The sequence below is a fragment of the Mirounga angustirostris genome, unplaced genomic scaffold, assembly GCF_029215605.1.
Source record: "Mirounga angustirostris isolate CCGP_5_RB_7025 unplaced genomic scaffold, mMirAng1.0.hap1 SCAF_6, whole genome shotgun sequence".
NCBI lineage: Eukaryota > Metazoa > Chordata > Mammalia > Carnivora > Phocidae > Mirounga > Mirounga angustirostris.
In genome coordinates this window covers 113,083,033-113,110,840 of record NW_026991714.1, presented here as the reverse complement: position 1 = coordinate 113,110,840, position 27,808 = coordinate 113,083,033, and the positions used below count along the sequence as shown (strand labels likewise).

At 39.4% G+C, this 27,808-nt stretch overlaps 1 protein-coding gene across 3 annotated transcripts in view; it reads left to right on the top strand.

The window, feature by feature from the left end:
* The window catches only part of WAPL (WAPL cohesin release factor), an 88,111-nt gene that overhangs the window by 4,966 nt on the left and 55,337 nt on the right, over positions 1-27,808 (top strand). For 2 of the 3 annotated variants that reach the window (XM_045878242.3, XM_045878239.3), the window contains exons 3-4: positions 16,585-17,628; positions 19,748-19,866. In XM_045878242.3, coding sequence (XP_045734198.1) covers positions 16,585-17,628; positions 19,748-19,866 — 1,163 coding nt within the window. The remainder of the gene's footprint in view (positions 1-16,584; positions 17,629-19,747; positions 19,867-27,808) is intronic. The other variant, XM_045878241.3, reaches the window with a different exon arrangement.

Below are 27,808 nucleotides of genomic sequence, written 5' to 3'. Positions count from 1 at the left end.
TTAATTCTGATTTGGCTGTTCTTATGCTTTGCCCACATTTTCTTCCGAAGCATTGTTCAAAACTTAAGGTTAGGATAAACTTTCATTAAAAAAATAGCTTAAAAACTTTTTCCCAGATCAGCTCCTAAAAACATAATCATAGGACTGTTGAACCAAAATAAACTAACTCAGGTCTCTTTACTTTATAGATGAGGCTCAAAGAGGTAAAGTGACTATCCAAGGGTGGCTAGTGGCACAATTAGAATGAGATTTATTTATCAATTTTTAACATGTTGAGCGCATACTGTGTGCCCTGCACTGTGATAGGCTGTGGGAGTGCTGTTCCACTTCAGTTATCCAGTGTTCTTACTGCTGTGTCTTGACCTCCGATAGTTAATCCACAGTTGGGGTACATAGCCTGGAGGAAGGAAGATGAGGCTGAGGAAATGGCGAAACTGGTCAAGGAAGGCAGACACAGCTTCCCCAAGTGCTGTCTTTGTGAGAACAGGGCATCACTGGCAGGCAGAGGGTAATGGGATGAATGTTTAGGTAGAGGGACAATACAAACTTAGAAATTAAATATACGTAGACAGCAGTTGCTTATATAGTTTTGCTAATGTTAACATCTGTATCTGTCCACACTGCCATATGAAGTTGTTAGGGGAGAACTGGAAGCAGTTTTCTGTAGAAATGAGATACTAGCTTCCCAGTCTGATACAGCTAAATTGTAGTGCTGCTGCTAACTGTGGACTGACTGGGAACCCAGACTCCGTTATCATAGTTTTGTGAGGAGAAAATGTGTACTAAAATACAGATGAATAGATGTTTGAGAACATCTTGTCCCTCTTCCTTCTTCACGAGGTATCCTTAGTGGAAAGGGCATGGGGCAGCACTATGCATATTTTTTTTTTCTCTTTTCCCTTGACCACCCAGAGCTGCAGCAACCCTGCCAGCCCTCTGTAGGATAAGAAGAGATCCTTGAAGGAATGCTTTTAGTTCTCATGGTAGTCATCTTCTAAGTTCTTAAAAACCATTTATAGGTCTGTATGTTTATAAGTTGATTATAGTTTTGGAAATGCTTGTGTATGTTGTAACCTTCCTTTTCTTTACCCCTATCCTCTTAACATTTGGGCATTTCCCTGTTTCTAGACTTCTCGCATTATGTCTGTCAGATTGTCATCGCCTTTACTCTCCTTGAGCAAGCCTTCTGGTTTTAGTTGAAGTTTAGAAACCCAAACTTAAATTTTTTATAAAGGGGGTCTTTATAAATGGAAAGTGGTTGCTAACCTTTTTTGAACTAAAGATCCTTTGAGAATGATAAAATTTTGGACTCAAGATAAAACTGTATGTGTTAATGTCTCAGAACTCCCTTGCAGGTCATTTTTACACACTTTATTCAAGAGCCTTTGAGAAATTTTGTGGTAAAGTTTGTTCAAAGTGCACTAGCTAAATTCCATAGTATCCTTCCAGTGGAATTCAGACCATTTTCACTGTAGAATTATATCACATCAGTGAAAAGGCCTTATCCAAGTTCAAATTTACTGTATCACTTCTCCTGGCATTAAGTTAAGGTGCATCTCTTTCTCCAAAGGGGAATATGTAGTTAATTTTTAGCTACTATTAAAATTCTTTCATATATATATTATAATATTTTATACCAGGTAGCACTTTTAAAAACTGTGGCTTATTTGGAGAGGAAATGCAGAATGAGGTCATGATAAAATGTATTATTGTTACCATTTTCCAAATAGATGTTTGATGGGAAAGAGAATTAGAAGCAAGATTACAAACTGTGAATGAGAACCGGAAGGAAGGGTTGAGTTGCTAAAATGTCCCTAACTTTTCATTTAAAAAACAAAACACTTAGGGGCACCTGGGTGACTCAGTCGGTTAAGGGTCTGCCTTCAGCTCAGGTCATGATCGCAGGGCCCTGGGATTGAGCCTCCTGTCAGGCACCCTGCTCAGTGGGGAGTCTACTTCTCCCTCTTCCTCTGCCCCCCCCCCCCATTTGCTCTACACTTTCTCCACCTCCCATCCTGGATGATGATGATTATTATTTTTAAAGATTTTATTTATTTATTTGAGAGAGACCGAGATAGCATGAGAGAGCATGAGCAGGAATGAGAGGGAGAAGCAGGCTCCCTGCGGGGCTCGATTCCAGGACGCTGGGATCATGACCTGAGCCGAAGGCAGACGCTTAACCGACGGAGCCACCCAGGTGCCCCCTACTCCCTGGATTATTTTGAAGATTTATGTATTTATTTGGGAGGGTGGGCAGCGAGGGAAAGAGAGTGTGTGTGCATGGTGAGAGGGAGAGAAGCAGACTCCCTGCTGAGCACGGAGCCCAGATGTGGGACTTGGGGGCTTGATTTCATGACCCTGAGATTATAACTCAAGCTGAAATCAAGAGTCAGACCGTTAACCAACTGAACCACCTGGGTACTCCTCCTTGGATTATTACTATGTTTTATTTTTTAAAGATTTTATTTATTAGGGAGAGAGAGCACACATGCAACAGAGGGAGAGAGGAAGAGGGAGAAGCAGATTCCCCGCTGAGCAGGGAGCCTGATGTGGGGCTCCATCTCGGGACCCTGAGATAACCCGAGCCAAAGTCAGATGCTTAACCAACTGAGCGCCCCAGGCACCCCTCCCTGGATTATTTTAATGCAGATTCAGGACTTGTATTTTATCTGCAAATACTTAAGTTGTAATTGCTGCTCAAGTGAGTTCTCAAACAGGTGTGCCACTTAAAATGGCCCTTAGCAGGACCTAAAGGTTTGCCCTTCTAAGAGGTCTTGGAATATTCTTTAAAGTGTTGAATCCAGGGCTGTGTGCATTAGGGGCAAAAGAAGGCTTCTCTTGCTTTTTGTATGAGGCTACTTCCATTTTCCATCTTTGTGCTTTCTGCTACAGGTTTTTAACCTGGACTCTAGAATAAAGTATGTAAAGACTTATATTTCTACTTGGCACACTTTCCTTGCCAGCCAGCTGGGATTCAGTCTACACATCCTGCCAAATATTGAGATAACTACTGCATAGTCTCTTAATTTGCATGACTGGTTTTGTAGCCAGTACATTTTTTTCATTTGCTTAAAGCTGTACCGAGTGTTTGTGTGTTAGAGGGATGTTATTGTCAGGAATTTAAGAACTTTGATTTGGAACTGAAGCTGATTTTTAGAAAGGGATGCATTGTTCTATTCCTGAAAGCTTAAAGTAGGCCAGGAACTTGTGAAGTGAGATGAGATTTTCATCTGCTTACTGGATAAAGTATAGGTGATTAATGAGGATTATTAAAGAAGTCTGAAAGTATATCATCAACAGTTTCTAGCTTTCATTTAGGTATTGAATGTATTTGTTTAGAATATATTTAAGTCATACCTAAAATTCTTTTAAGAGAAGTAGATAAGAGACCTGTTATTTATTTAGCTCCTACTTTATTTTGAGCCCTTTATAGATTAGTCTGTCCTTAATCACAACTATATAAGCCAGGCTTTATTTCCATTTTATAGAGGGTAAAGCACAGGTCAGTGAATAATTTGAATTATTAGCAGAAGATCTGAAAAACAACCAAAATGTTATTTTCATGAATGAACATAATTTTATCATATTTAAAGACTTATATTTAAAATAACATGTCACTGGGGCGCCTGGGTGGCTCTAGATTTTGGCTCAGAGCAAGCCCGGCATCTGGCTCCTTGCTCAGCGGGGAGTCTGCTGGAGATTCTCTCCCACCCCGCCCCCCAACTCGTGCACTCTCTCTCTCTCAGATAAATCTTTAAAAAAATAAGTGTCACTGTACAGTTTTATCTTGATGTTGGAAATGACTGATCGGAACATATTATGGATTCCCTCCTGTTGCTATTTAAATAATTTTCTTTTTAATAAGAATTGTGGTCTAAGTAATTATAATAGTGAATAAAACTGACCTTATTTTTATAAGTAATAAGTATCTTCTATTTTTAATTTTTTGTGTTATATACAAATGGAAATGCAATATGCAAATTCTGAAAGACATTGTAATTTTATTTTGTCCTAAAGTAGAACTTTTTTTAGTTTATTTATTTCTCTTAAAGATTTTATTTATTTATTTGACAGCGAGAGCAGGAACAAGCAGGGGGAGTGGGAGAGGGAGGAGCAGGCTTCCCGCCGAGCAGGGAGCCCGTTGCGGGGCTCCATCCCAGGACCCTGGGATCATGACCTGAGCCAAAGGCAGACACTCAACCATCTGAGCCACCCAGGTGCCCCAATAAATAAACTTTTTAAAAACGAAAAGAAAAATACAAGGTCATATGAGAGTGTATAATAGGCTATTTACCTGGTCTGAATGAGGGGTAGGGACAGGGCTGACATTTAACTTGGGACTGGCTGCTATACTGAGCAAGGATAAAAGTGGCAGAGCTTAGTGGCATGGGAAGTGAGGAAGATGGAGACATTAAGAATGATTCTCAGGTATTTAATGTGAGCACCTGAGCAAATGGTAATGTCATTCATTGAGATAAATGGACATTTTGAGGGCAAGTTCATCAGTTCAGGTTTGTGCACATTGGATTTGAAGTATTTGTGAGGGATAGGATATGCTGGTATGGAACTTAGATAAGAATTTTTGGTTGAAGATAATACATTTGAGATTCAGCATATAAATGTTATTTGAGGGGTGCCTGGGTGGCTTAGTTAAGGGTCTGTGACTCTTGGTCTCAGCTCAGGTCTTGATTTCAGGGTCGTGTGTTCAAGCCTTGTGTTGGGCTCCATGCTGTGTGTGGAACCTACTTAAAATAAATGAGTGAGTGAATGAATGAATGAATAAATAAATGTTATTTGAAATTATAGGATTAGATGAAGTCATTGAGGAGAATGTAAGAGGAAAAAGCACTGAGCTATGAAGAACTTGTAATACTTGATGGAGACAAGAAGAAGAAAAACTAGATAAGGAAATTGAATAAGAGTAGCTAGAGCATCAGTAGGAACATTGAGTCAGTGCTATTTTATAGAAGCCAGCAGAAAGATGTTCATGAAGGATCAACTGAATTGGAATGCTATTGCAAGATCAACAAGAATGAGGACTGCAAAGCTGGCATTGGAGTGTGCAACTTGGGTTGGAACAGTCTGAGTAGTGAGTACATAGTGAAGGTAGGGGTAGCAAGAGTGTACACAACTTGTTAACGATGTTTGAAGGGGAGGAGAGAGGTTCTGAAAAGTTACCAGGTGATGAGGGGTTTGGGAAGGTTTGATTGCATGGGAGAGCCTTGCAGCATAAGCTTCAAAGCATAGCGGGGAGAGTGGTCTTGGGAGAAGGGATGCCGAATTTTCTGAAGAGGAGGAATGATGGATGAGAATGTGAGCTTACTGAGAGGTGGAAGATAAGGTGGTTTATGGAGGAAAGCATTTTTCCCCCCATGAAATGATAGAAGAGGTTATCTCTGAAAGCGGGAAAGAAGGGCAAGGAAATGTGAGGGCCAGAGTGAAGAAACAAAGGGTTCAAACTGGTGTTGCAGAAAATGGAAGGAAGGAGCTGTGTAGAGAGAATTTCTGGACATTAATGAGGCCTTAGTGAAGATTGTATCGTTAGAAACTCAACGGTTTCTAACTCACTTACCTCATTGTGTTAGTGCCCCTCCCCCCACCTTTAGTAGGTCCTGTTAGCCAGAACCTGCACAGAATATAGAATATTGGATAGGAAAATTAGATTATCCTGGATTGTCATTTTTGTCTGACAAGATGTGGCATGACCAGATAGAGAAGAAAGGATTTAGGGTATTGTCCAGAGAGTGACTGAAATGATGGACTATAGAATTTAAAATATTTAGGAACTGGACAAGGCTGGTGGGTAGGAGAAAGGAGAGAAGAGGGTCAGTATCCTGAGAGTCTTATTAAATAGAAGTCAAGAATGGGGTTACTGGAACAGGTTGGATAGTTAGTAGGTTGTGATTGAGAAGTGGGTTATCTGATTTTAATTTTAAGAGGTGAAGCGTTCTAGGACAGGAAAAGTTTCTGCATGAAACTGAGAATTGGTGTCTGAGCTGGAATGTAGAAGACTATGGATGGGAGAAGGTTAAAGAACCGTGAGGTCAGGAGATTGGGATTTGGTGGAATTCAGCATGATAGCAAGACTGGCATGAGGGGTAAGTTATAAATCCTGTGTAAAACCCTTAAATGAAGAATAAGAGGTTAGATGACAGGTAAGGGGAAGATTAGAGGGTAACTAGCTAAGTGGCACAAGCCTCAAAAGAATAGGCCTTTATAAGAGGGTGGAGTAGTAATAGTTTTATAAACAGGCTCTAGAGAGCCAGCATACCAGTGACCCCAAAGCATCCTACTCTCAGATACTTAAAGGGGTTGCAGGAAAACAGGCATGTGTAGTCAGGGTTCAGCTAGGGCATGGAAGTGGTAGAGGGAATTAATCCCCAGGTATATGTGAGTGTCCTGATCACCTGCGTGCTTTAGACTTAAGGGTTTGGGTGGTGGTGGTGCTCAGTTGTTGGATTATGAGATTGGAAAGAAGTACAGATACATTTTGAGTATTGAAATTCAGGAGAAGGTAGATCACAAGATGTGTTTACATTTTGGATCCTGACCTAGAGAAACATGAGAAGCATGGTGGCTTTAGAACCAAATTTTCCTATAGCAGTTTAAAACCATATATATGTGTAAAAGATTTATTGAGAGAGAGACAGCACACATGCGTGTGCACATGGGGGGAGGGGCCCAGGGAAAGAACCTTCAAGCACAGACCCCCTGCTGAGCACGGAGACTGACTCTGGGCTCCGTCCCAGGACCTATGAGATCATGACTGGAGCCAAAACCAAGAGCTGGATGCTTAACTGACTGAGCCACCCAGGCACCCCTCCCCGTATATTTTTTTTGTTCCAGTCTTGATTTATCAGTCAGGGTCCCAACTGGAAATATGTGGCATGCCCCAATTAGGCTAATGCCAGGAAAGTGTATTTATAAAGGAGCTGTTTACAAAGGTGTGGGGAGAATGTTAGGGGAAGCTCAAAGGATGGTGTCGTAGGCTTGGTTAGCTGCAGTGAAGCTATTATCACCCATTTTCACAGGGACAAGAGATCATCTGAGCCGTAGAGAGGAAGCCACCTCAAGAGGAGCAGTATCCTTCTGTTGAGGGGCTTAATAAGCAAAGTGCTGGAGGGGTAACGTACCCTGAACCTAAATTTCCTCTTTCCCTCCTTTGTACTGCTGGGGCTCCTCATGGGTAGAACCCAGTGGAAGAAGTAAGGAAACCTTGATATACAGATCAGCCGCCTGAGAGGGCTGAGATCAGGGTGGAGAGTGGATCTGGAAGGACAAGTGGAAAATACCTGTTGTAGTATCTTAAAACTGTAAAGTTCTATGGAAACACATATGATTGTGTGATTATTATCAAGGTACAGAATATTTCTATTATCTCGAAAGTTCCGCATGCTCCTTTTTGGTCAGTCCCTTCTCTCACTTCCAACCCCTGGGATCCACTGATCTGTTTTCTGTCTCTGTGGTTTTTATCTTTTCCAAAATGTCATATACATGGATGGGATCATGTGGTATGTAGCCTTATCAGTCTGTTTTCTTTCAGTTAGCATAATGCTTTTAAAGAGTCTTCCATGTAACAGTAGTTCATTCCTTTTTAATTGCTGAGTAGTAGTCTATTATATATGTACTGTAATTCATTCATTAGCTGAAGGACATTTGGATTGTTTTTAGTTTGGGGCAATTATGAATGAAGCTGCTATAAACATTCACATTTAGGTTTTTGTTAGACATATGTCCTCATTACTCTTGGGTAAGTACCTAGGAGTGGGATTGCTGGTCATGAAAACATTGATCTTAAATTTAAATGCTTTCAAAGGGTATAATTTCCTATAAAATAATTTTAAAATAACACATTTAACTTGAGTGTCAGTGATATTTTTTTAACCTTTTTATTGTAAAATAAAACATGGATACAGAAAACCAGACAATATAATGTATAAAAATGTTTAGTTCAATGAATTATTTATAAGAGCAACACCCTTATAACCAACACCCACATTAAGAAATAGAATTTTGGCAGCCATTCTAGAATCTCTTCCATCTGTCCCTTCACCCCCACCATAATTGCTCTCCTGTCTTTTATCATAATCCCTTTCTTACTTGCAAGTGCCATAATTATTTACTGTTCACTTTCATACATTAAAAAAAAATAATAAAAGAACAAGTTCTTCTTTAACAGCCAGAAGATTTTACAATACTCCTTTTTCTTTTTGAAATTGTATTTCTATTCCACTTCCCCTTCAGAATTTTATCCTAATGAACATATTTATGCTTAGCCTTTTAATGGCCATTCTTTTCATAATTCTTCGTACAAAAATGTGTATACCTATTTAAATTTAAACTTCTAAGAATTTTCTGTGATTGTAATGCTCTAAGTATTTAAAAATTCTTCTAGATTATTATGAGCACGGTTATTAGTGCGTAATTGATCAAATATGAATGCTATACATTTCAAAGGCAAAATTTTTGGAAATGTACATCTTAATGACAGGTGGGGCTTTTTCCAATTCATGTGTATGACTACCATTGCTAGAATAAGAAAAAGCTTTGGCATCAGTCTGTTCTTGTTTTTTAATACATGTAAGTGTTGAGAAACCATATTGACAAAAATAAGAATGGGTAGAGTTGTTACACCAGTTTCTATTTGGAAAGCAGTAATTGGAAACTACCTGACATACAAGGGATGTTGCCCAGACATTACAGTTACTCAGGTAGGAAGCACAGAAGCCAGTAATCTATCATGTTGTTTCTTTATAGGTTATGCCAGAATTGGAGCAATGTATCACAGTAAGATTAGGGATGGTGAGCAATATGCTATTATTCATAATGTGGGAGAATGATTAAACCAGGTGGGTTGGCACATCAGTTTTTGGAGCAGAGTAGAATTGAGGATTTGGAAATGAATTTCATTAAACCTCAGTTGTGCCTATATATATATTTTGAAAGGTTTTAGTGTAACTTTGGGGGTCTGTATATTTAGTTTGAAGAGTTAATTGCCACCTGGAAGGTTGGGACCACTGGTTGAAGAGTGACTGGGGTATGTAGTACCTTTCCTGTCTCCTGGTGGACAGAGATGGGCAGCTTGAGCAGGAGCCACGGTAGCAAATAAGCTCCTTGACTTGCTGGTAGGTTGTCACAGTTAACACAGGTTTATTGATTGGGGAAGCGGGGAGGTTGAGTTGATTTGGTGTATCTTTGTAGTGGGCCCAGCTGAGTAGTACTTTTGAAGTTATTTTATATTTACTGCCTTTTTTTTTTTTTTTTTTACTGTTTTATCTTTGAAAGTACATGTAAATTTGGTGTTTGATAGGTATGCTTTATAAAATATAAAAATGTCTTAAATGATCAGTTAAAATGCCCTTTATTTTTTTAAGTACCTTTTACCATTCAAATCTGAGTAAAATCGATCCACTGAAGAAGTGCCATATTTTTCCTTTGGCTTCTTAGGTGCCTCTGATAAATAGCCACATATTCTTGTTGACAGTGAAAAAAAATCCATTCCCTTCCACAGAAGCAAATGCTGTTTACAATTTCTTTTTTTTTTTCTTTTAAAGATTTTATTTATTTATTTGACAAAGAGAGAGAGTTAGTGAGAGCAGGAACACAAGCGGGGGAGTGGGAGAGGGAGAAGCAGGCTTCCCGCTGAGCAGGGAGCCCGATGCGGGGCTCGATCCCAGGACCCTGGGATCATGACCTGAGCCGAAGGCAGACGCTTAATGACTGAGCCACCCAGGCGCCCCTGCCTCATTCTTTTTTAAGAGTTACATATTATTTAGATATGTGGCTGTATGATAATTTAAGTAGTTCTTTATTGATGGGTGTTCGTATTGTTTATGAAGGCAAAAACCAGGAAAGTTGTAGTGAGTTTCTTATTATTTTATTTCATAACTATTTATAGAGTAAATGGTTATAAATTAAAACTGCTTGTTCAAGGGTAAGTTCATTTCTTTGACATGTACATTTTTAATTTTAAAAGATATTACCAAATTGTCCTTTGTAGTGGTTATACTAAGATATGCTTCTACAGAAATGTAGTTTTATTTTTGTTGCTTTTAAGTATTTCTTTGTATGAGCAGACCACTTTATTGACTGGCCTGTTAATGGATATTCAGATTTCATTGTTTTGGAATGATGTTGGTACACATACATCTGTTTTGCTGAACCAGGTGGAATTGCTAATATTCGATTATTTTTATTCATTTATTTGAAAGATTGAGAGAGAGCGAGAGAGAGAGTGCGTGCACATGAACAGGAGGGGCAGAGGCAGTGGGAGAGGGAGAGAGAATCTCAAGCAGACTCCTCGCTGAGTGTGGAGGCTAACTCAGGGCTCTGTCCCACAACTATGAGATGATGACCTGAGCCGAAAACAAGAGTTGGACACTCAACCCCTGAGCCACTCAGGCGCCCCTATCTATCTATTTATCTATTATCTATTTATTTAGAGAGTGTTCAAGTGGGCGTGGGGCAGAGGGGGAGAGAGAGACTCTTAAGTAGGCTCCACACCCAGTGTGGAGCCCAGTGCGCCAGGCTTGAACTCATGACCCTGAGATCAAGACCTGAGCTAATATCAAGAGCCACACAGGGTGCCTGAGTGGCTCAGTTGGTTAAGCGACTGCCTTCAGCTCAGGTCATGATCCTGGAGTCCCCGGATCGAGTCCCGCATCGGGCTCCCTGCTCAGCGGGGAGTCTGCTTCTCCCTCTGACCCTCCTACCTCTCATGCTCTCTGTCTCTCATTCTTTCTCTCTCAAATAAATAAATAAAATCTTAAAAAAAAAAAAAGGGCCATACAGTCTCCCTTGTTGAATATCCTTTTTTTTTTTTTCTTTTAAAGATTTTATTTATTCATTTGAGACACAGAGACACAGAAAGAGACAGCACAAGCAGGGGGAGAGGCAGACAGAGAGGGAGAAGCAGGCTCCTCGCTGAGCCAGGAGCCCATTGTGGGGCTTGATCCCAGGACCCTGGGATCACGACTTGAGCTGAAGGCAGATGCTTAACCATCTCAGCCACCCAGCTGCCCCTGAATAGCCTTTCTTATTGAGTGACTGGTCAAGTTTCTTGATCATTTTTTTATTGGGCATCTTTTTATTAGTTATAGGCATTATTATGTAGTGTCAATACCCTCCATTCTGGTTTGTCTGGTAGTTCTCTTAAATAGTGTTGTTTTATGGACAGATTTAATTTTGATGAAATTAAATTACTTTTCCTTTATGGTTAATGCTGTTTGTATCTTGTGAAGAAAACTTTCCCTGCCTGAGGTCATAAAGATACACTCCTGTATTCTAAAAAAAAACTTTGCTTTTTCTCCATATTTAGGTCTCTAATTCATCTGGATGTGTAGGAGTTCTTATTTATTTATTTATTATTTTTTATTTATTTGAGAGAGAGAGGGTCAGAGGGAGAAGCAGACTACCCGCTGAGCAGGGAGCCCGATGCGGGACTCAATTCCGGGACTCCAGGATCATGACCTGAGCCGAAGGCATTCGCTTAACCAACGGAGCCACCCAGGCGCCCCTTAATTTATCATTTAAAGATTTTTATTTATTCATGAATCTCTGGTCAAACTTACCTTCCCAACTTCTTAAATACTTCAGAGAGTATACTCACAGAAGCCTTAAATCATCCCACCTCTTTATTCCTTTATAAAACTATGTATACTCCTAAGAGAGACACAGTGATAGAGGGAACACAAGCAGGTGGAGTGGGAGAGGGAGAAGCAGGCTTCCCAAGCAGCAGGGAGCCGGATGCGGGGCTTCATGCAGGGCTCTATCCCAGGACCTTGGGATCATGACTTGAGCCGAAGGCAGATGCTTAACGACTGAGCCACCCATGCGCCCTTGTTTTTATTCTTAAGGGAATCATCCATTTCCTTTCAAACTTAAGAATCCTGTAGGGAATAATGGGCATTTAATTAATCTTTTATGTGAGGTTGCTTACTGTGTTTTAGACAAGTAGTATGAGGCCTAGGGAGAGAATATGGCTTGCCAAATTTTTACATATCTAGTTATTTGCTTTTCAAATTCCATGTAGTTTTCTTAAGATAATTCTCTCCCTTACCTACCTAACATATAAAAGATTGAGTAATTATCTAGTGATGCTAAAATCTAGTGATGTTGGGGCGCCTGACTGACTCACTCGGAAGAGTGTATGACTCTTGATCTCGGGGTTGTAAGTTCGAGCCCCACATTGGGTGTAGAGATAACTTAAATGAATACATTTTATTATTTTTTTTTAAAGATTTTATTTATTTGACAGAGAGAGACACAGCGTGAGAGGGAACACAAGCAGGGGGGGTGGGAGCGGGGGGAGAAGCAGGCTCCCCACAGAGCAGGGAGCCCCATGCGGGACTCGATCCCAGGACCCTGGGATCATGACCTGAGCTGAAGGCAGTCGTTTAACCAACTGAGCCACCCAGGCGCCCTAAATGAATACATTTTAAAAATAATACCTATTGATGTTAAAAGGCATTTATTAAGTATCTGATAGCAGATGGTGCTGGCTAAGTCTTGAATTGAGAACTTTCTACACATCCAGTCTTGACCCTCTAGCTTGAGCAACAGTAGGCCTTAGAATGTGGTTTTGGATTCCTTGCATGAAGCTGGTAGACACAGGACACACAAGGGAGTATTGATGAACTTATATATTAGAGCCCACTAAGAAAAGTCTTGCTAAAAGATTATTAAAAATAATGTCCTATGTTGTGGCAAAGTAGTAATAGCTATTATAATTTGCATTCATGTGATGCTGTATAACCTGTAAAATATCCTTAAATATATTACCTTTTTTTTTATTTTTTAATTTTTAATTTTTTTAAAAGATTTTATTTATTTAACAGAGAGATAGCGAGAGCAGGAACACAAGCAGGGCGAGTGGGAGAGGGAGAAGCAGGCTTCCTGCCAAGCAGGGAGCCCGATGCAGGACTCGATCCCAGGACCCTGGGATCATGACCTGAGCCGAAGGCAGACGCTTAACGACTGAGCCACCCAGACGCCCTATATTACCTTCTTTTATCTGTTCAACTCACTCTTCGGAAAGATCTTATTAGTTCATTGTTTTGCTGAAGATATGGCCTGAACTTCTTTTTTTTTTTTTTTAAGAATTTATTTATTTTTTTGACAGAGAGAGACCTAGCGAGAGCAGGAACACAAGCAGGGGGAGTGGGAGAGGAGAAGCAGGTTTCCCGCGGAGCAGGGAGCCCGATGCGGGGCTCGATCCCAGGACTCCGGGATCATGACCTGAGCCGAAGGCAGACGCTTAACGACTGAGCCACCCAGGCGCCCTGGCCTGAACTTCTTAAGACCTCATTTTAGCCAGAAAGTGGCAGAGTTGGCACACAATTCACTTAACTCCTAAACTTAGCTAGAAATACATTTCTGTTGATGTAAGTTGATTAGATTAAAACAGAGTAATGCTTAGCTTCTCTGGAAGAAAATAACTATCTCTTTTTCTTTACTACTTGATGTTTTAAGATACTAAATGGATTTATGTGACAGAGAAGCTGGGATATTTGAGGGAGGAGGGCACTTGAAAGTAATTGTTCTGCATTTTAGGATAAGGTAACCTCGCTCTCTTTTCTGAAGGTATAGTTGTGTAAATATTTGTTGCAGAGCTTAAAAGTTGAAGGACTATGGAAAGTGTTTATTTTATATATTAGAATACTGTTGTAAAGAACTTGGACAGCATTTCTTAGGCAGAGCTCTGTTGGTTACATTGGCTTTTATCTATGTAATGTATTTCAGAAATTTAAAAATACATAATGTACTTTAATATTCATCTGTAGGATTGTTTTTGTTGTATAATTGAATAGATGAGTAGATTATACTTGCTAATGAAACTTATAGCTTTTATTTATTTTAAAAAGGTTTTATTATTTGAGAGAGAGAGAGACAGAGAAAACACGAGCAGGGAGGGTGGGGGACAAGCAGACTCTGCCCTGAGTGCAGAGCTTGACATGTGGCTTGATCCCAGGACCCTAAGATCCTGACCTGAGGCAAAACCAAGAGTTGGGTGCTTAACCAACTGAGCCATCCAGGTGCCCCAATTTATAAGTTTCAGTGAGAATATTTTCCCTAGGGCTCTTTATTACTTTTTGCACTTAAAATAGATTACATGATAAGCTCACAACAAAGTTAGGCATTTGAAGGATGGCTTATTTATGAGAATAGTAACAACATGTATTCTCCCTTATTGTAGGTGAAATGGGAGTTATTACTCCCATTCACTTTTATTAAAGTGAAACTTGAAGTAGTTTTTAAAAATAGGAATACTAACACTGTTCACATAAACTTTTTAAGTCAGAAAGATATTTATTATATAAAACAATTAGAAACAGCCTAAATAAATTTTGTGACATTAAGACAGCAGAATGCTCTGCAGTTATGAAAGTGATGTGTGGGGTGCCAGGGGGCTCGGTTGGTGAAGCATCAACTCTTAATTTCTGCTTAGGTCGCGATCTTGGTATTTTGAGGTGGAGCCCAGGGCTCCTGCTGGGTGTGGAGCCTGCTTAGGATTCTCTCTTTCCCTCTCCCTCTGTCCCACCTACCCCCCACCTCCCTCTCTTAAGGAAAAAAAAAAAAAAAAAGTCATGTAATACAACATTTAATGACATCTCACAGACCTTTGTTGTAGCTAAGCATACTAAGTACTCCCATAAGCTATTTATTAGGAAATATTTCCTTCAGTAATGCTGTAAAGTAATCTAGGTCAGTGGCTTCCCTCTTTGAGGGAAATGGAAGCCCTCAGGGAAACTCCCAAAGTTAGGGGTCTTGCCTGAGCTCTGAAGAGCTAGTTTACCCAGGGCAGTCTCCAGACTCCGCTACCACTGCTCTTTCCACTTGTTAGTAAAAGTAGTGGTGGTATTTTTTCTGGTTTGGTTTTAGACTTGGTTTTGCTTCTATCCTTTTTAAGGTATCAGATGTCAGAGTTAGCTTTTAATTTTTAGCTTTTCAGTATTTTAGGATTAGCGATTGGTACTTCTGAGATAATGAAAACTGTAGTTCCTTGCCTTCCGTTGGGAAAAGTCTAAGAATAAAACAGGTATTAGATGCCTTCTAAAGGTAAGTAAATATAAATCTAACAAGTTAAATTATGTTTAAACCCATTGGGTAGTATTAAGAATTGTGCATTGAATTTATGTAATCATCCCTTTGCCGGTACTTAATGGCTTGTTAGTTGAGATCTGTTATTGGCTTTTCTTAAACGTAAGTGCACTTTTTAAGTACTTTTATTGTTTGGCATAAACATTTTGCCAGAGTTTTTCTACCACTAAGTGCTGGGAGAATTAATCATAATACCGATTTGAATCATATTTTCATCTCTCATTTAGAAAGGTTAACAAAAAATGTTTCTGATAAAAATTAAAGATAGTAAAAATGAATTCCCCAAGTACAAAATGGATAGGAAGTTTGAGGTTTGCTGCTCACTGATATGCTTATGCATAAGCCACTATAGCCACTTAGGCACCAGAGCCACTGTTAAAAAAGAAAAAAAAATCTTTGAAGTTATATGGTGTTTAGGATTAGGAGAAAGATTGGAAAGCAGAAATAGCAAAAGAAACCTGACCCTGAGACGGGTTTCTCGACCGAGCTGGCATGCCTTATGGGCAGCCTTACCCCAGAGAAATACATTGCCAGAATGTTGTCATTTATTGTGTTATACTCTTTATTTTTTTTTTAAGGTTTTAATTTATTTGTTTGAGAGAGAGCGTGCATAAGCAGAGGGAGAGGGAGAAGCAGACTCCCCGCTGAGCAGGGAGCCGGTGGGGAGCTTGATTCTAGGACCCTGGGATCATGATCTGAGCCGAAGGCAGACGCTTAACTGACTGAGCCATCCAGGCGCTCCCTGTGTTATACTGTTTTGATTCTACTAAATAAATTTCAATTTAAGGATTTTTATTTGCAGAACCAATAATATTTCTGAGAAGATTTGGCTGAATCATTTAATTCTGAATTGATCTAGTTGCTTAACACTGTTGAAATCTCTTGAATTAATTTTAACAATTTTTAGGGACTTGAATGACTAGGGAGAGGTTACTAAAAGTCAAGGGAGCTCTATGCTAAAAAGCCTGGGTGGCTCAGATGGTTAAGCGTCTGCCTTCGGCTCAGGTCGTGATCTCAGGGTCCTGGGATCGAGTCCCGCATCGGGTTCCCTGCTCAGTGCAGAGCCTGCTTCTCCCTCTCCCTCTGCCACTCCCTCTGCTTGTGCTCTTCTGTCTATCTCTCTGTCAAATAAATAAATAAAATCTTTAAAAAAAAAGCCTGGGTGGCTCAGTCAATTGAGCGTCTGACTCTTGATTTCGGCTCAGGTCACGATCCTCAGAGTAGTGAGATTGAGCCCAATGCAGGGCCCCGGGCTGGGTGTGGAGTGCCTGCTTAGGATTCTCTCCCTCTCCTCGCCATGTAAAAACAAAAAAGGTGGAAGGGGAAATGTCAAATATGTAAACATTCATTAATTTATTTAACATTACTGTAGTGATTTTAAGATTGATTCCGTATTCTTAATTAGCCAGATGTTCCTGTTATTTGTTAACTTTTACGTTGATGTCACTTACCTTTTTATCCTTGACTTATTTTTAATTTTTACAGATAAAATGGAGAATTTTAGTGAAGAATATGAAAAGAATAGTCACCATATTTACAAAAATGCTGAAGATAGTACTAAGAAACCCAATGCAGAAACAACTGTAGCTTCTGGATACAAAGCTGATGAAATCAAGGAAACAAATGATACTTGGAACTCCCAACTTGGAAAAAGGTCAGAATCTCCATCAGAAATATCTCCCATTAAGGGATCTGTAAGAACTGGTTTGTATGAATGGGATAATGATTTTGAAGATATCAGATCAGAAGATTGTATTTTAAGTTTGGATAGTGATCCTCTTTTGGAGATGAAGGATGAGGATTTTAAAAACCGGTTGGAAAATCTAAATGAAGTAATTGAGGAAGACATCGTGCAAAGTGTTCTTAGGCCAAGCAACTGTAGGACGTACTGTAGGGCCAATAAAGCAAAATCCTCACAAGGAGCATCAAATTTTGATAAGCTAATGGACGGCACCAGTCAGGCCTTAGCCAAAGCAAACAGTGAATCAAATAAAGATGGCCTGAATCAGGCAAAGAAAGGCAGTGTAAGTTCTGGGACCAGTTTCAGAGGGACGGTTGGACGGACTAGAGATTACACTGTTTTACATCCATCTTGCTTGTCAGTTTGTAATGTTACCATACAGGATACTATGGAACGTAGCATGGATGAGTTCACTGCATCAACCCCTGCAGATTTGGGAGAAGCTGGCCGTCTAAGAAAAAAGGCAGATATTGCGACTTCTAAGACCACTACTAGATTTCGACCTAGTAATACTAAATCTAAAAAGGATGTTAAACTTGAATTTTTTGGTTTTGAAGATCATGATGAGACAGGAGGTGATGAAGGAGGTTCTGGGAGTTCTAATTACAAAATTAAGTATTTTGGCTTTGATGATCTCAGTGAAAGTGAAGATGATGATGAAGATGACTGTCAAGTGGAAAGAAAGACAAGCAAAAAAAGAACTAAAACAGCTCCATCCCCCTCCTTACAGCCTCCTCCTGAAAGCAATGATAATTCCCAGGACAGTCAGTCTAGTGCTAATAATGCAGGTAAGACTTTAAAAAAAATTATAAGTAAATGCTTTTCAGGTTTAAATCAGTGGCTACTTAGTTTCTGCCTAGATACTTAATTTTAACTTGTTATGTTCAATTTTAATAGAAGTACTGTGTAGGACCATAGATTACATTATCCAGAGGTACAGCATTTTAAATGTTAATAATTAAGTTCCACATTGTAAGGATCAATTTATAGATTGGAGTCTTTACATATTTGTGTTTTCATTCTGTTGTTAGCACTTGAGAATTTTAAGTGTGTGTATAGGGGTACTAGACATCTTGATGTTTCAACTTTGAAAATCTAAATGCAATGGAGACTTTGGGTAGATTTTGGACATTTAGGACTACACTGATAATAGATGGTTTGTAATGAGGGAAAAATTAGAAAATTAAAATTGATAAAAAGCCTTTGTAGTTGGCTCAAAACTGATCACCTAACAAATGTTTAAAGCATTCTCAAGAAATCTTAAGTTTAAGTCTTAATCTTAAAAATCATCTTCTTGAGTTGATTTAATAAAATTGAAAAGGGCTAGTTAAGTATTTATTCCCTCTTAACGGTGAAATTTAATTTGTCTCTTAGATTGTAGGGCCAGTAATGACTAGAGGCTCTCAAGGAGTTGATAGTCTACTGTGAGAGACAAACAAAAGAAGTAGGTTAGCTTTGCTATAATTAAGTCATTACCTGACAAGGGCTTTGTGAAGTGGATTGATTGATGAGTGAGGAAGAGTAAGTGAAAGCCTCTGGGATACAGGGGCTATATTTATATGTATTTAACCAAATACATAGTTTTTCTGTATTGGTTTACTTACTAAATAAAGCTTTTGTCCTATTAAGTCATACAAGATGTCATTATGGTGAATTAGAATTCTGGTAGTATTCTTACATATAGATTCCCTTGTACACTGTAAGTCATACTTGAGACTACTGACCATTTTATTATATTTGGCCTAAAAATAGTTTTGTTAGGTTAGAGTCACTCTTCAAAACTAGAATTATATGGGAATAGTCCCTAAGGGCTCACTCCTTACTCCCCACTGCAAAAATAAATAAAATAAGGGTATTGTCAGAATTCATCTAATGCTGTCTGGAATCTCTTCTGGAGAATTGAAGTTTGCAGCAGCCTTGCTAGTCACATGAGATCTGACTGGGCAGATAGCTTTACAGTTGCTTTCTCTGGAGGATAATAAGTAATGATGCACAAAACCTGAGCTCCTGTCTCCCTGAAGTTTACTTAGCTCTTACTACTAACCTAGATATCAAGTTATCTTAATCAGCAATACAAAATCTGTGGCAGAAATTTACATTTTGAGGTAACATAACTTTTTAAGCACTGAAATGTGAAATCATTAGGCTCCCTTTCAAAAAATTCTTGTTGATACCAAATAAAATTTAAAAATTAGAGACCATTTGATTGATATAGCCAAAGTTGGAATTTGGGTCTTCATATGATGTATGAAATAGCAAATATTTTTAAGGGTTGGGCTAGTAAAAAGCTTTCCTGTTTTTCTTTTTTTGTTTAGGCTAGAAAAAGTACAACCATTTAGCAGTTAATCTAATTCTTCGGTTATTTTTGTATGAAGACTCACAAATCATTGAGCTACATTGTACTAGGTCATTTTCTATCTTTTGCCATGAATAGCTGTCTTTTTTTTTTCTTTTTTTGTTTTTTTTTAATGTGGTTTTTGTAGATGTAAGCAGGCATTCTTTGAAGGCCAGCATAATTCAGTATACTTAAGTTCTAGAAAAATGTTAAAGGTGGATACCACCTGATTGTGTGTGTCTGTGTTTAAACTAGACCATTCTAATATCAGTGTCCATAGATACCCAACAGTTGTTTTACTAAAGAATTGATTTTGCCATTTACACAAAATAAAACTGAAGCACATACACAGTAACTAGGTTTCTGATTCTCTCCTAGAGTAGGGAGCAAGCAGGAGGGTGAGAATGGCAAAATGAAACTTTATACTGTTAGGAATATTTTGTCAACTGAGTGGTGCTTTTATTCCTTTTATTCTTTTCCCCCACAATATGCCACACCCCCAAATGTTCATAGGTTGTTTCGTAGATAATTTGAAGTATTAGAAAGCTAGCTAGTTTTGATTACCATTTCAGAAAACTTGGATTTTACAGAGGACTTGCCTGGTGTGCCTGAAAGTGTGAAGAAGCCCCCAAATAAACAAGGAGATAAATCAAAAGAAAACACCAGAAAGATTTTTAGTGGTCCCAAACGGGTAAGTAAAGCATTGTCAGTGCTTTGTATTACTTATTTTTATTGGAGGGTGCAACTCTAACTTTTTTATTTGAAAATTACTAACAAATTTTTCTTTTAAAGGATGTAAGTCAATTTTTTAAGCATTGTAACCATTTTTTGAAGTGTGCAAAAATATGCCTAACATAATTTTTATTATATGTACAGTTCAGTAACATTAAATACATTCACAGTATTTTGTAACCATCACATTATCTATATCCAAAACATTTAATCATTTCCAGCAAAAACTCTGTACCCTTTGAACAATAACTCCCCCTTTGTCCTCCTAGCCCCAACTCCTGGTAAACACTGTTCTATTTGTCTCTATGAATTTGCCTGTTCTGGTTACCTCATATAAGTGGAATCATACAATACTTACCTATTTGTGTCTGGCTTATTTCACTAAGAATAATATTGTCAGGCTCCATCTGTATTACAGCACATATCAAAATTTCATTCCTTTTTTATGGCCGAAATACATTACATTGTGTGTATATACTATATTTGTTGTTGTTCAGGGGTATTTTATTGATGAGAAGACCAGACTCTGCCATCCACTGGTACAACTCCTCTATTAGGTGGTATAAATATATTGAAAGTTACTGTTTGTATTAGTTTAAGCCATAAACTGGCTGACTTAAAGCATACTTATTCTGTTACAGTTCTGCATTCCAGAAATCCAAGTCAAGATGTTGGGAAGGCTGTGCTTTCTCAAAGCCTCTAGGGGGAAATCTTTTCTTGCCTCTTCCAGTTTCTGGTGGCTCCAGGTGTTCTCTGGCTTGTGCTGCATAACTTGCAGTGTCTGCCTCTGTACATGGCCTTCTCTCTCTTTCCCTGTGTCTTCTTTTAGAAGGACACTTTGTGTATATCACATTTTGTTTATTCATCATTAGGGTTGTTTTCACCTTTTGGCTATTTGAGTCCCTGCTTTCAGTACTTTTGGATATCTACCTAAGAGTAGAAGTTTTGAGACATAGGGTAGGTCTTTGTTTAACCGTCAAACTCTTTTCCACCTTAACTGAACCATTTTACATTTCCACCAGCAATGCACGAGGGTTCCATTTTCTCCACGTCCTCACCGACACTTACTTTCTGCGGTTTGTTTTGTTTCGTTTTTTGTTTTTGTTTTGTTTTTAAAGATTTCTGTATTTATTTGAGAGAGACAGTAAGCACACCTGTGTGCGGGAAGGAGCAGAAAGAGTGAGACAAGCGGACTCCCCACTGAGCGGCGAGCCTGATGCAGGGCTCCATTCCAGGACCTGAGCCAAAACTAAGAGTCAGACTCTTAACTGACTGAACCACCCAGGTGCCCTGTTTTTGTTTTTTTTAAATAGCTCCCATGCCCTGTGTGGAGCCCAACGTAGGGCTTGAATTCATGACCCTGAGATCAAGACCTCAGCTGACATTAAGTTGGAGCTTAACAAGCTGAGCCACCCAGGCGCCCATGTTTTGTTTTGTTTTTTTTAATAGCTCTTTTAATGGGTATGCAGTGGTATCTCATTGTGGTTTGATTTGCATTTCCCTGACTAGTGATGTCGAGCAACTTTTTCTGTACTTATTGGTCATTTGTGTATCTTTTTTAGAGAAATGTCTATTCAAGTCCTTTGTGCATATTTGAGTTGAGTTGTTTATCTTTTGTTGAGTTATAGGAGTTCTTTACATATTCTAGATATTAATTTCCTATTAGATAAATAATTTGCACATAGATCCCTCATTCTGTGACTTGTCTCTTCATTCTCTTGATAGTGTGCTTTGATTCACAAGTTTTTAATGTCAGTGAAATCCTAATTTTTTTTCTTTTGTTGCCAGAAAATCCTTGCCAAGTCAGATGTCATATGGCTTTTCTCTTATATTTTCTCCTAATGGTTTTATAGTTTTAGGTCTTACATTTAAGTCTTCCATCCATTTTGAGTTAATTTTTGTATATGGTATACGTTAAGGGTCCAGCTTCATATACATTGTGTAAGTCATTTTAATATGGTCCAGCAGGGTATTCAGAATAATTTGCTTGACTTTACCTGTTCATTAAAAAAAATTCTTCATGAGCACCGGGGTGGCTCAGTCAGTTAAGCGGCTTCCCTCTGCTCGAGTCGTGATCCCAGGGTCCTGGGATTGAGCCCCACATCAGGCTCCTTGCTCAGCAGGGAGCCTGCTTCTCCCTCTGCCCGCCGTTCCCCCTGCTTGTGCTTGTTCTCCCCCCCCCCCATGTGTCAGATTAAAAAAAGAAATCTTTAAAAAAATTACTTATATAACTTGTTATGTGTTAAATAATTTTGTTATTAAAAGGTAGTTACAGGGGGCGCCTAGGTGGCTCAGTTGGTTAAGCGATTGCCTTCAGCTCAGGTCATGATCCTGGAGTCCCTGGATCGAGTCCCGCATCGGGCTCCCTGCTCGGCAGGGAGCCTGCTTCTCCCTCTGACCCTCCCCCCTCTCATGTGCTCTCTCTGTCTCAAATAAATAAATAAAATCTTTAAAAAAAAAAAAAAAGGTAGTTACAGGACGCTGGGTGGCTCAGTCGGTTAAGCATCTGCCTTCAGCTCAGGTCATGATCTCAGGGTCCGGGGATCGAGCTCCACGTTGGGCTCCTTGCTCAGCGGGGAGCCTGTTTCTCCCTCTGCCTGCTGCTCCCCCTGCTTGTGCTCTCTCTCTGACAAATAAATAAATATTAAAAAAAATAAATAAATAAAAGGTAGTTACAAGTTGTCAACACCAAAGCAGATGGAACTACTTTTAAACAGCTACAGAATAAGCATGTCCAAGAATGAATAAGGCCAAGTCTTACAGCCTTATTTTATTTTTATTCTTTTATCTAATTGGGACTCATTTCAAAGTAATTGTGCTATACTTTTGTACCCCCATGTGCCCACCCCTCACCAAAAAAAAAAAAAAGTGCTTAATGCTAATTTCAATAAACTTAAGATTGCCCTGGGGCGAGGAGCCAGGGCCGTGTGGAATATAGTCTGTATGGACTATATAACTGTAGTCATTAGTGCTTAGGTGAGGTTTTTGGTGTATATGAAATGGTGTATGGCATATATTGATTTCCAGAGCAATAGTTACCAATTTCTTTGGTCTCAGGATCACTTTAAAAATTTACTGAGAATCACAGATAGCTTATTTATTTATTTAATTTTTAAGACTTTATTTATTTGACACAGAGCGAGTCCACAAGCAGGGGGAGTGGGAGAGGGAGAAGCAGGCTCCCAGCTGAGCAAGGAGCCCAATGAAGGACTCAATCCTAGGACCCTGGGATCATGACCTGAGCCGAAGGCAGACGCTTAACTGACTGAGCCCACCCAGGCACCCCCTTCCAAAGAACTTTTTTTTTTTTTAAGGTTTTATTTATTCATTTGAGACACAGAGATAGAGAGAGCGAGCATGAGCAGGGGAAGAGGCAGAGGGAGAGGGAGAAGCAGGCTACCCGCTGAGCCAGGACCCTGATGTGGGGCTTGATCCCAGGACCCTGAGATCATTACCTGAGCCGAAGGCAGACGCTTAACCATCTGAGCCACCCAGGTGCCTCCCCAAAGAACTTTTTTTTAAAGAACTTTTGATTATATGTGCAGATGTATCAATATTTATCAAATTAGAAGTGAAAACACATTTTAAAAATATATATTAATTCACCTAAAACAATAACCCATTACATGTTAATATGATACTTTATGAAAATTACTTTCTCAAAGTAGTGAGAAGAATAACATTGCAAATCGCTTAATGAGGGGCGCCTGGGTGGCTCAGTCATTGAGCTTCTGCCTTCGGCTTGGGTCATGGTCCCAGAGTCCTGGGATCAAGCCCCGCATCGGGTTCCCTGCTCGGCGGGGAGCCTGCTTCTCCCTCTTCCACTCCCCCTGCTTGTGTTCCTGCTCTTGCTGTCTCTCTCTCTGTCAAATGAATAAATAAAATCTTAAAAAAAAAAAAAGTTTGGCTTAATGAAAGACAGCTGGATTCTCATAGCTCCTGCATTCAATATATTTCATTATGCTGTTGTTGAAATATATGAAGAAAATGCAGCCTCACAGGTATGTAGATTTATTTTATTATTATTTTTTTAAAGATTTTATTTATTTGACATAGAGCGAGAGCAGGAACACAAGCAGGGGGAGTGGGAGAAGCAGGCTTCCCTCCGAGCAGGGAGCCCGATGCGGGGCTCAATCCCAGGACCCCGGGATCATGACCTGAGCCGAAGGCAGATGCTAACTGACTGAGCCACCCAGGCATCCCGAAAGTTGAAGTTTTTTCATTGGCAGAAAATACTTCAAGGAAAATGACTGGCAGTGATAGGCCCACTTTGTACATATTTTGAGAAAATGTCTGCCTAAAACCCAAGTCTGTATAAGAAGCATAGTTTGTCAGTTAGTCTTTCAAGTAAAGATTGGTGTTCCAGACAAAAAGTGAGTAGTTCAGTTTGCAACTTGAGCAGTTACATATTTTTCTTTGATATAACCAGTGTACTTTGTATGCAAAAGAACTGTTTTATGCATACTTTTTTGTCACACAGAATATTAGTGCACTTGATGGTTGTAATTTAATAAAATGAGTAATTTTTACTCCTTTTTCAAGGGCTTTTTCTTATATGAAAGTGGCAGTTTATTTTTTTTCTGTGAAGTATATGGCAGTAAAAAATATGACTACTTACACAGTTTGGACCTCCCTATCTTGATTCATGTTAAGTCACCAACAGCTTTATCCATTATTTTTTTTTTAACTAATTTTTTAAAATTATTATTAAGATAAAGTGTATTATTTGTTTCAGGGGTACAGGTCTGTGATTCATCAGTCTTACACAATACACAGTGCTCACCACAACACATATCCTCCCCCGTGTCCATCACCCAGCCACCTCATCTCTCCCACCCGCCTCCACTCCAGCAACCCTTGGTTTCCTGAGATTAGTAGTCTCTTACGGTTTGTCTCCCTCTCTGGTTTCATCTTGTTTCATTTTTTCTTCTCTTCCCCTATGATCCTCTGCCTTGTTTCTCAAATTCCACATATCAGTGAGACCATATGATAATTGTCTTTCTCAGATTGACTTATTTTGCTTAGCGTAATACCCTCCAGTTCCATCCACATCATTGCAAATGGCAAGATTTTATTTTATTTTATTTTTTTGATGGCTGCAAAATATTCCATTGTATATATATATACCACATCTTTATCCATTCATCTGTCAGTGGACATCTGGGCTCTTTCCATAGTTTGGCTGTTGTGGACATTGCTGCTATAAACATTGGGATGCAGGTGTCCCTTTGGATTACTACATTTGTATCTTTGGAGCTTTATCCATTATTGATTGCTTTTGCATCATCTGTACAAATGACAACACAGTGAAAAAGGCAAATAACATCTTATTATTGTGAAATGGTTGAAAGAGTTCATGGGTCCCTAGCACACACCTTGAGAACTGCTGATTTATAGCATTCTGCTTTATTTTCTTCCCTCTCAACTTTTTACTATGAAAAGTCAAAATATATAGAAGATGTGAAAGACAAGTACGATGAATACGCATATCCCTCTACCTAGTTTGATTCCCAGTTAATATTTTGATTTAATGGCATATACATGATCTCTTCCCCCTACCGTTCATATAATTTTTTTCTGTCTTATTTGAAAGTTAGTTGGTCAGTTGTAGAGTTATGGATAACATTTTTTTTTTTTTTTTTAAAGATTTTATTTATTTATTTGAGAGAGAGAGAATGAGAGAGAGCACAGAGGGAGAAGCAGACTCCCTGCCGAGCAGGGAGCCCGATGCGGGACTAGATCCAGGGACTCCAGGATCATGACCTGAGCCGAAGGCAGTCGCTTAACCAACTGAGCCACCCAGGCGCCCCCCCCCGTTTTTTTTTTTTTTTTAAATATTTTATATTTAAGCAATCTCTACACCCAGTGTGGGACTTAAACTCATGACCTCGAGATCAGGAGTCCCGTGCTCCACCTACTGAGCCAGCCCGGTTCCCCAAGATAGCATACATTTCTTAAGCATACATACCCAATTGTGGTTATATGCTTATAGTACTTAAAAACATCAGCAATTCTTTGATATTATCTGATGTCTAGTCCATACTCCATTTACCCCAACTATCTCTGAATTGTCTTTTAGTGTTTTTATTTTTCTTCCAAACCATAATCATTTAGTTGTTATATCTCAAGTCTTGAACAGTCCCCTTGTCTTTTAAAAATTCTTGTGGCACTGATTTTACTTTTTTTTTTTTTTAAAGATTTTATTTATTTATTAGAGAGAGATAGTGAGAGCAGGAACACAAGCAGGGGGAGTGGGAGAGGGAGAAGCAGGCTTCCTGCCGAACAGGGAGCCCGATGTGGGGCTCGATCCCAGGACCCTGAGACCATGACCTGAGCTGAAGACAGACATTTAACGACTGAGCCACCCAGGCGCCCCTGCACTGATTTTATTTTAAAGAGCTCATGATACTTGTAGAATATTCGATTTTTTCCTGATAATGTCCTTTAGGTAATTACTGTATTAAAGTAGTATAACGATGGGGCGCCTGGGTGGATCATTAGATTAAGTGTCTGCCTTTGGCTCAGGTCATGATCCCAGGATCCTGGGATCAAGCCCTGGTTCAGGTTACCAGCTTCTCCCTCTCGCCCTGCTTGCACTCACAAGCTCTCTCCCTCTCTCTATCAAATAAATAAATAAAATCTTAAAAAAAAAAATTAGTATAGTGGCATAGAACACTGGAAATTAGGTCTGTAAGCTTGGTTAGGTTCAGGTTAAACATTTTGGCAAGAATAAGTCAAAGTGATAATTGTGTCTGTTGCTTTACATTAGAAGCTACATAACACCTGGTTATTCTGCTCTTAATATTATTTGACTACCGAATGGAGGTTGTGATCACCAGCTCTCCAATTAGGGCATATTTTTCCTTTCATAATTCAGTAAGTAAGCTTCTCAGTGCTACTTTGGCACCACGTGAATATCCTGTTTCCTGTTACCGTTTCACTTCATCGTTTTAGCATCCATTGTTGATCTTTGCCTGCATCATTTATTACACTGACAGTTGCAGAAGGGTGAGTTTTCTAATTGCTATTTCTTCTACATTTAGTAACTGGAATTCTGTAAAGAGTTTTCTTTCACCTTTCCCCACTACCTTGCGCTCTCTCTCCCTCTCTCTCTTTCCTACAGTATAGACTCAATAATTTTTACTTTTTTTTTTTTAAGATTTTTATCTATTTGACAGAGAGACAGAGAGGGAACACAAGCAAGGGGGAGTGGGAGAGGGAGAAGCAGGCTTCCTGCTGAGCAAGGAGCCCGAAGTGGGGCTCGATCCCAGGACCCTGGGATCATGACCTGAGCCGAAGGCAGATGCTTAACAACTGAGCCACCCAGGCGTCCCTAATTTTTTACTTTTTAAATGTATTTATAGGACCTCCTGGGTGGCTCGGTTGGGGGTCCGATTCTTGATTTCAGTTCTGGTCATGATCTCAGGGACATGAGATGGAGCCCCGTGTCGGGATCCATACTCGGTGTGGAAACTGTGTGGGATTCTCTCGCTCCCTCTGCCCCTCTTCCCAACCCCTGTGCACGCATATGCATGTTCTCGTTCTCTCTCTCAAAAAAAGAAATAAATGTACAATAGATTGGGCCAGTGTGAGTTATTTCAAGGTATCTCTTGTGTTCTTTTGGTAAGATTTTATTTTTTTAAGTAATCTCTACACCTGGCATGAGGCTTAAACACAACCCTGAGATCAAGAGTTGCTTGCTCCACCATCTGAGCCAGCCAGGCGCCCCAACCCCATCAACTTTGAGTATTTCCCTTGCTTTCTGCACAAAAGATGACTTACCTGTTTCAGTCATGGAAGCATTCATTTATGCAAGGATCCTTGGTTCTCTGGGTGGGAATAGTTTTTAGAAACCAAGATCTGCTAGGTGTGTTCGTTTCTTCTAGGCTCTTTTGTTGGAC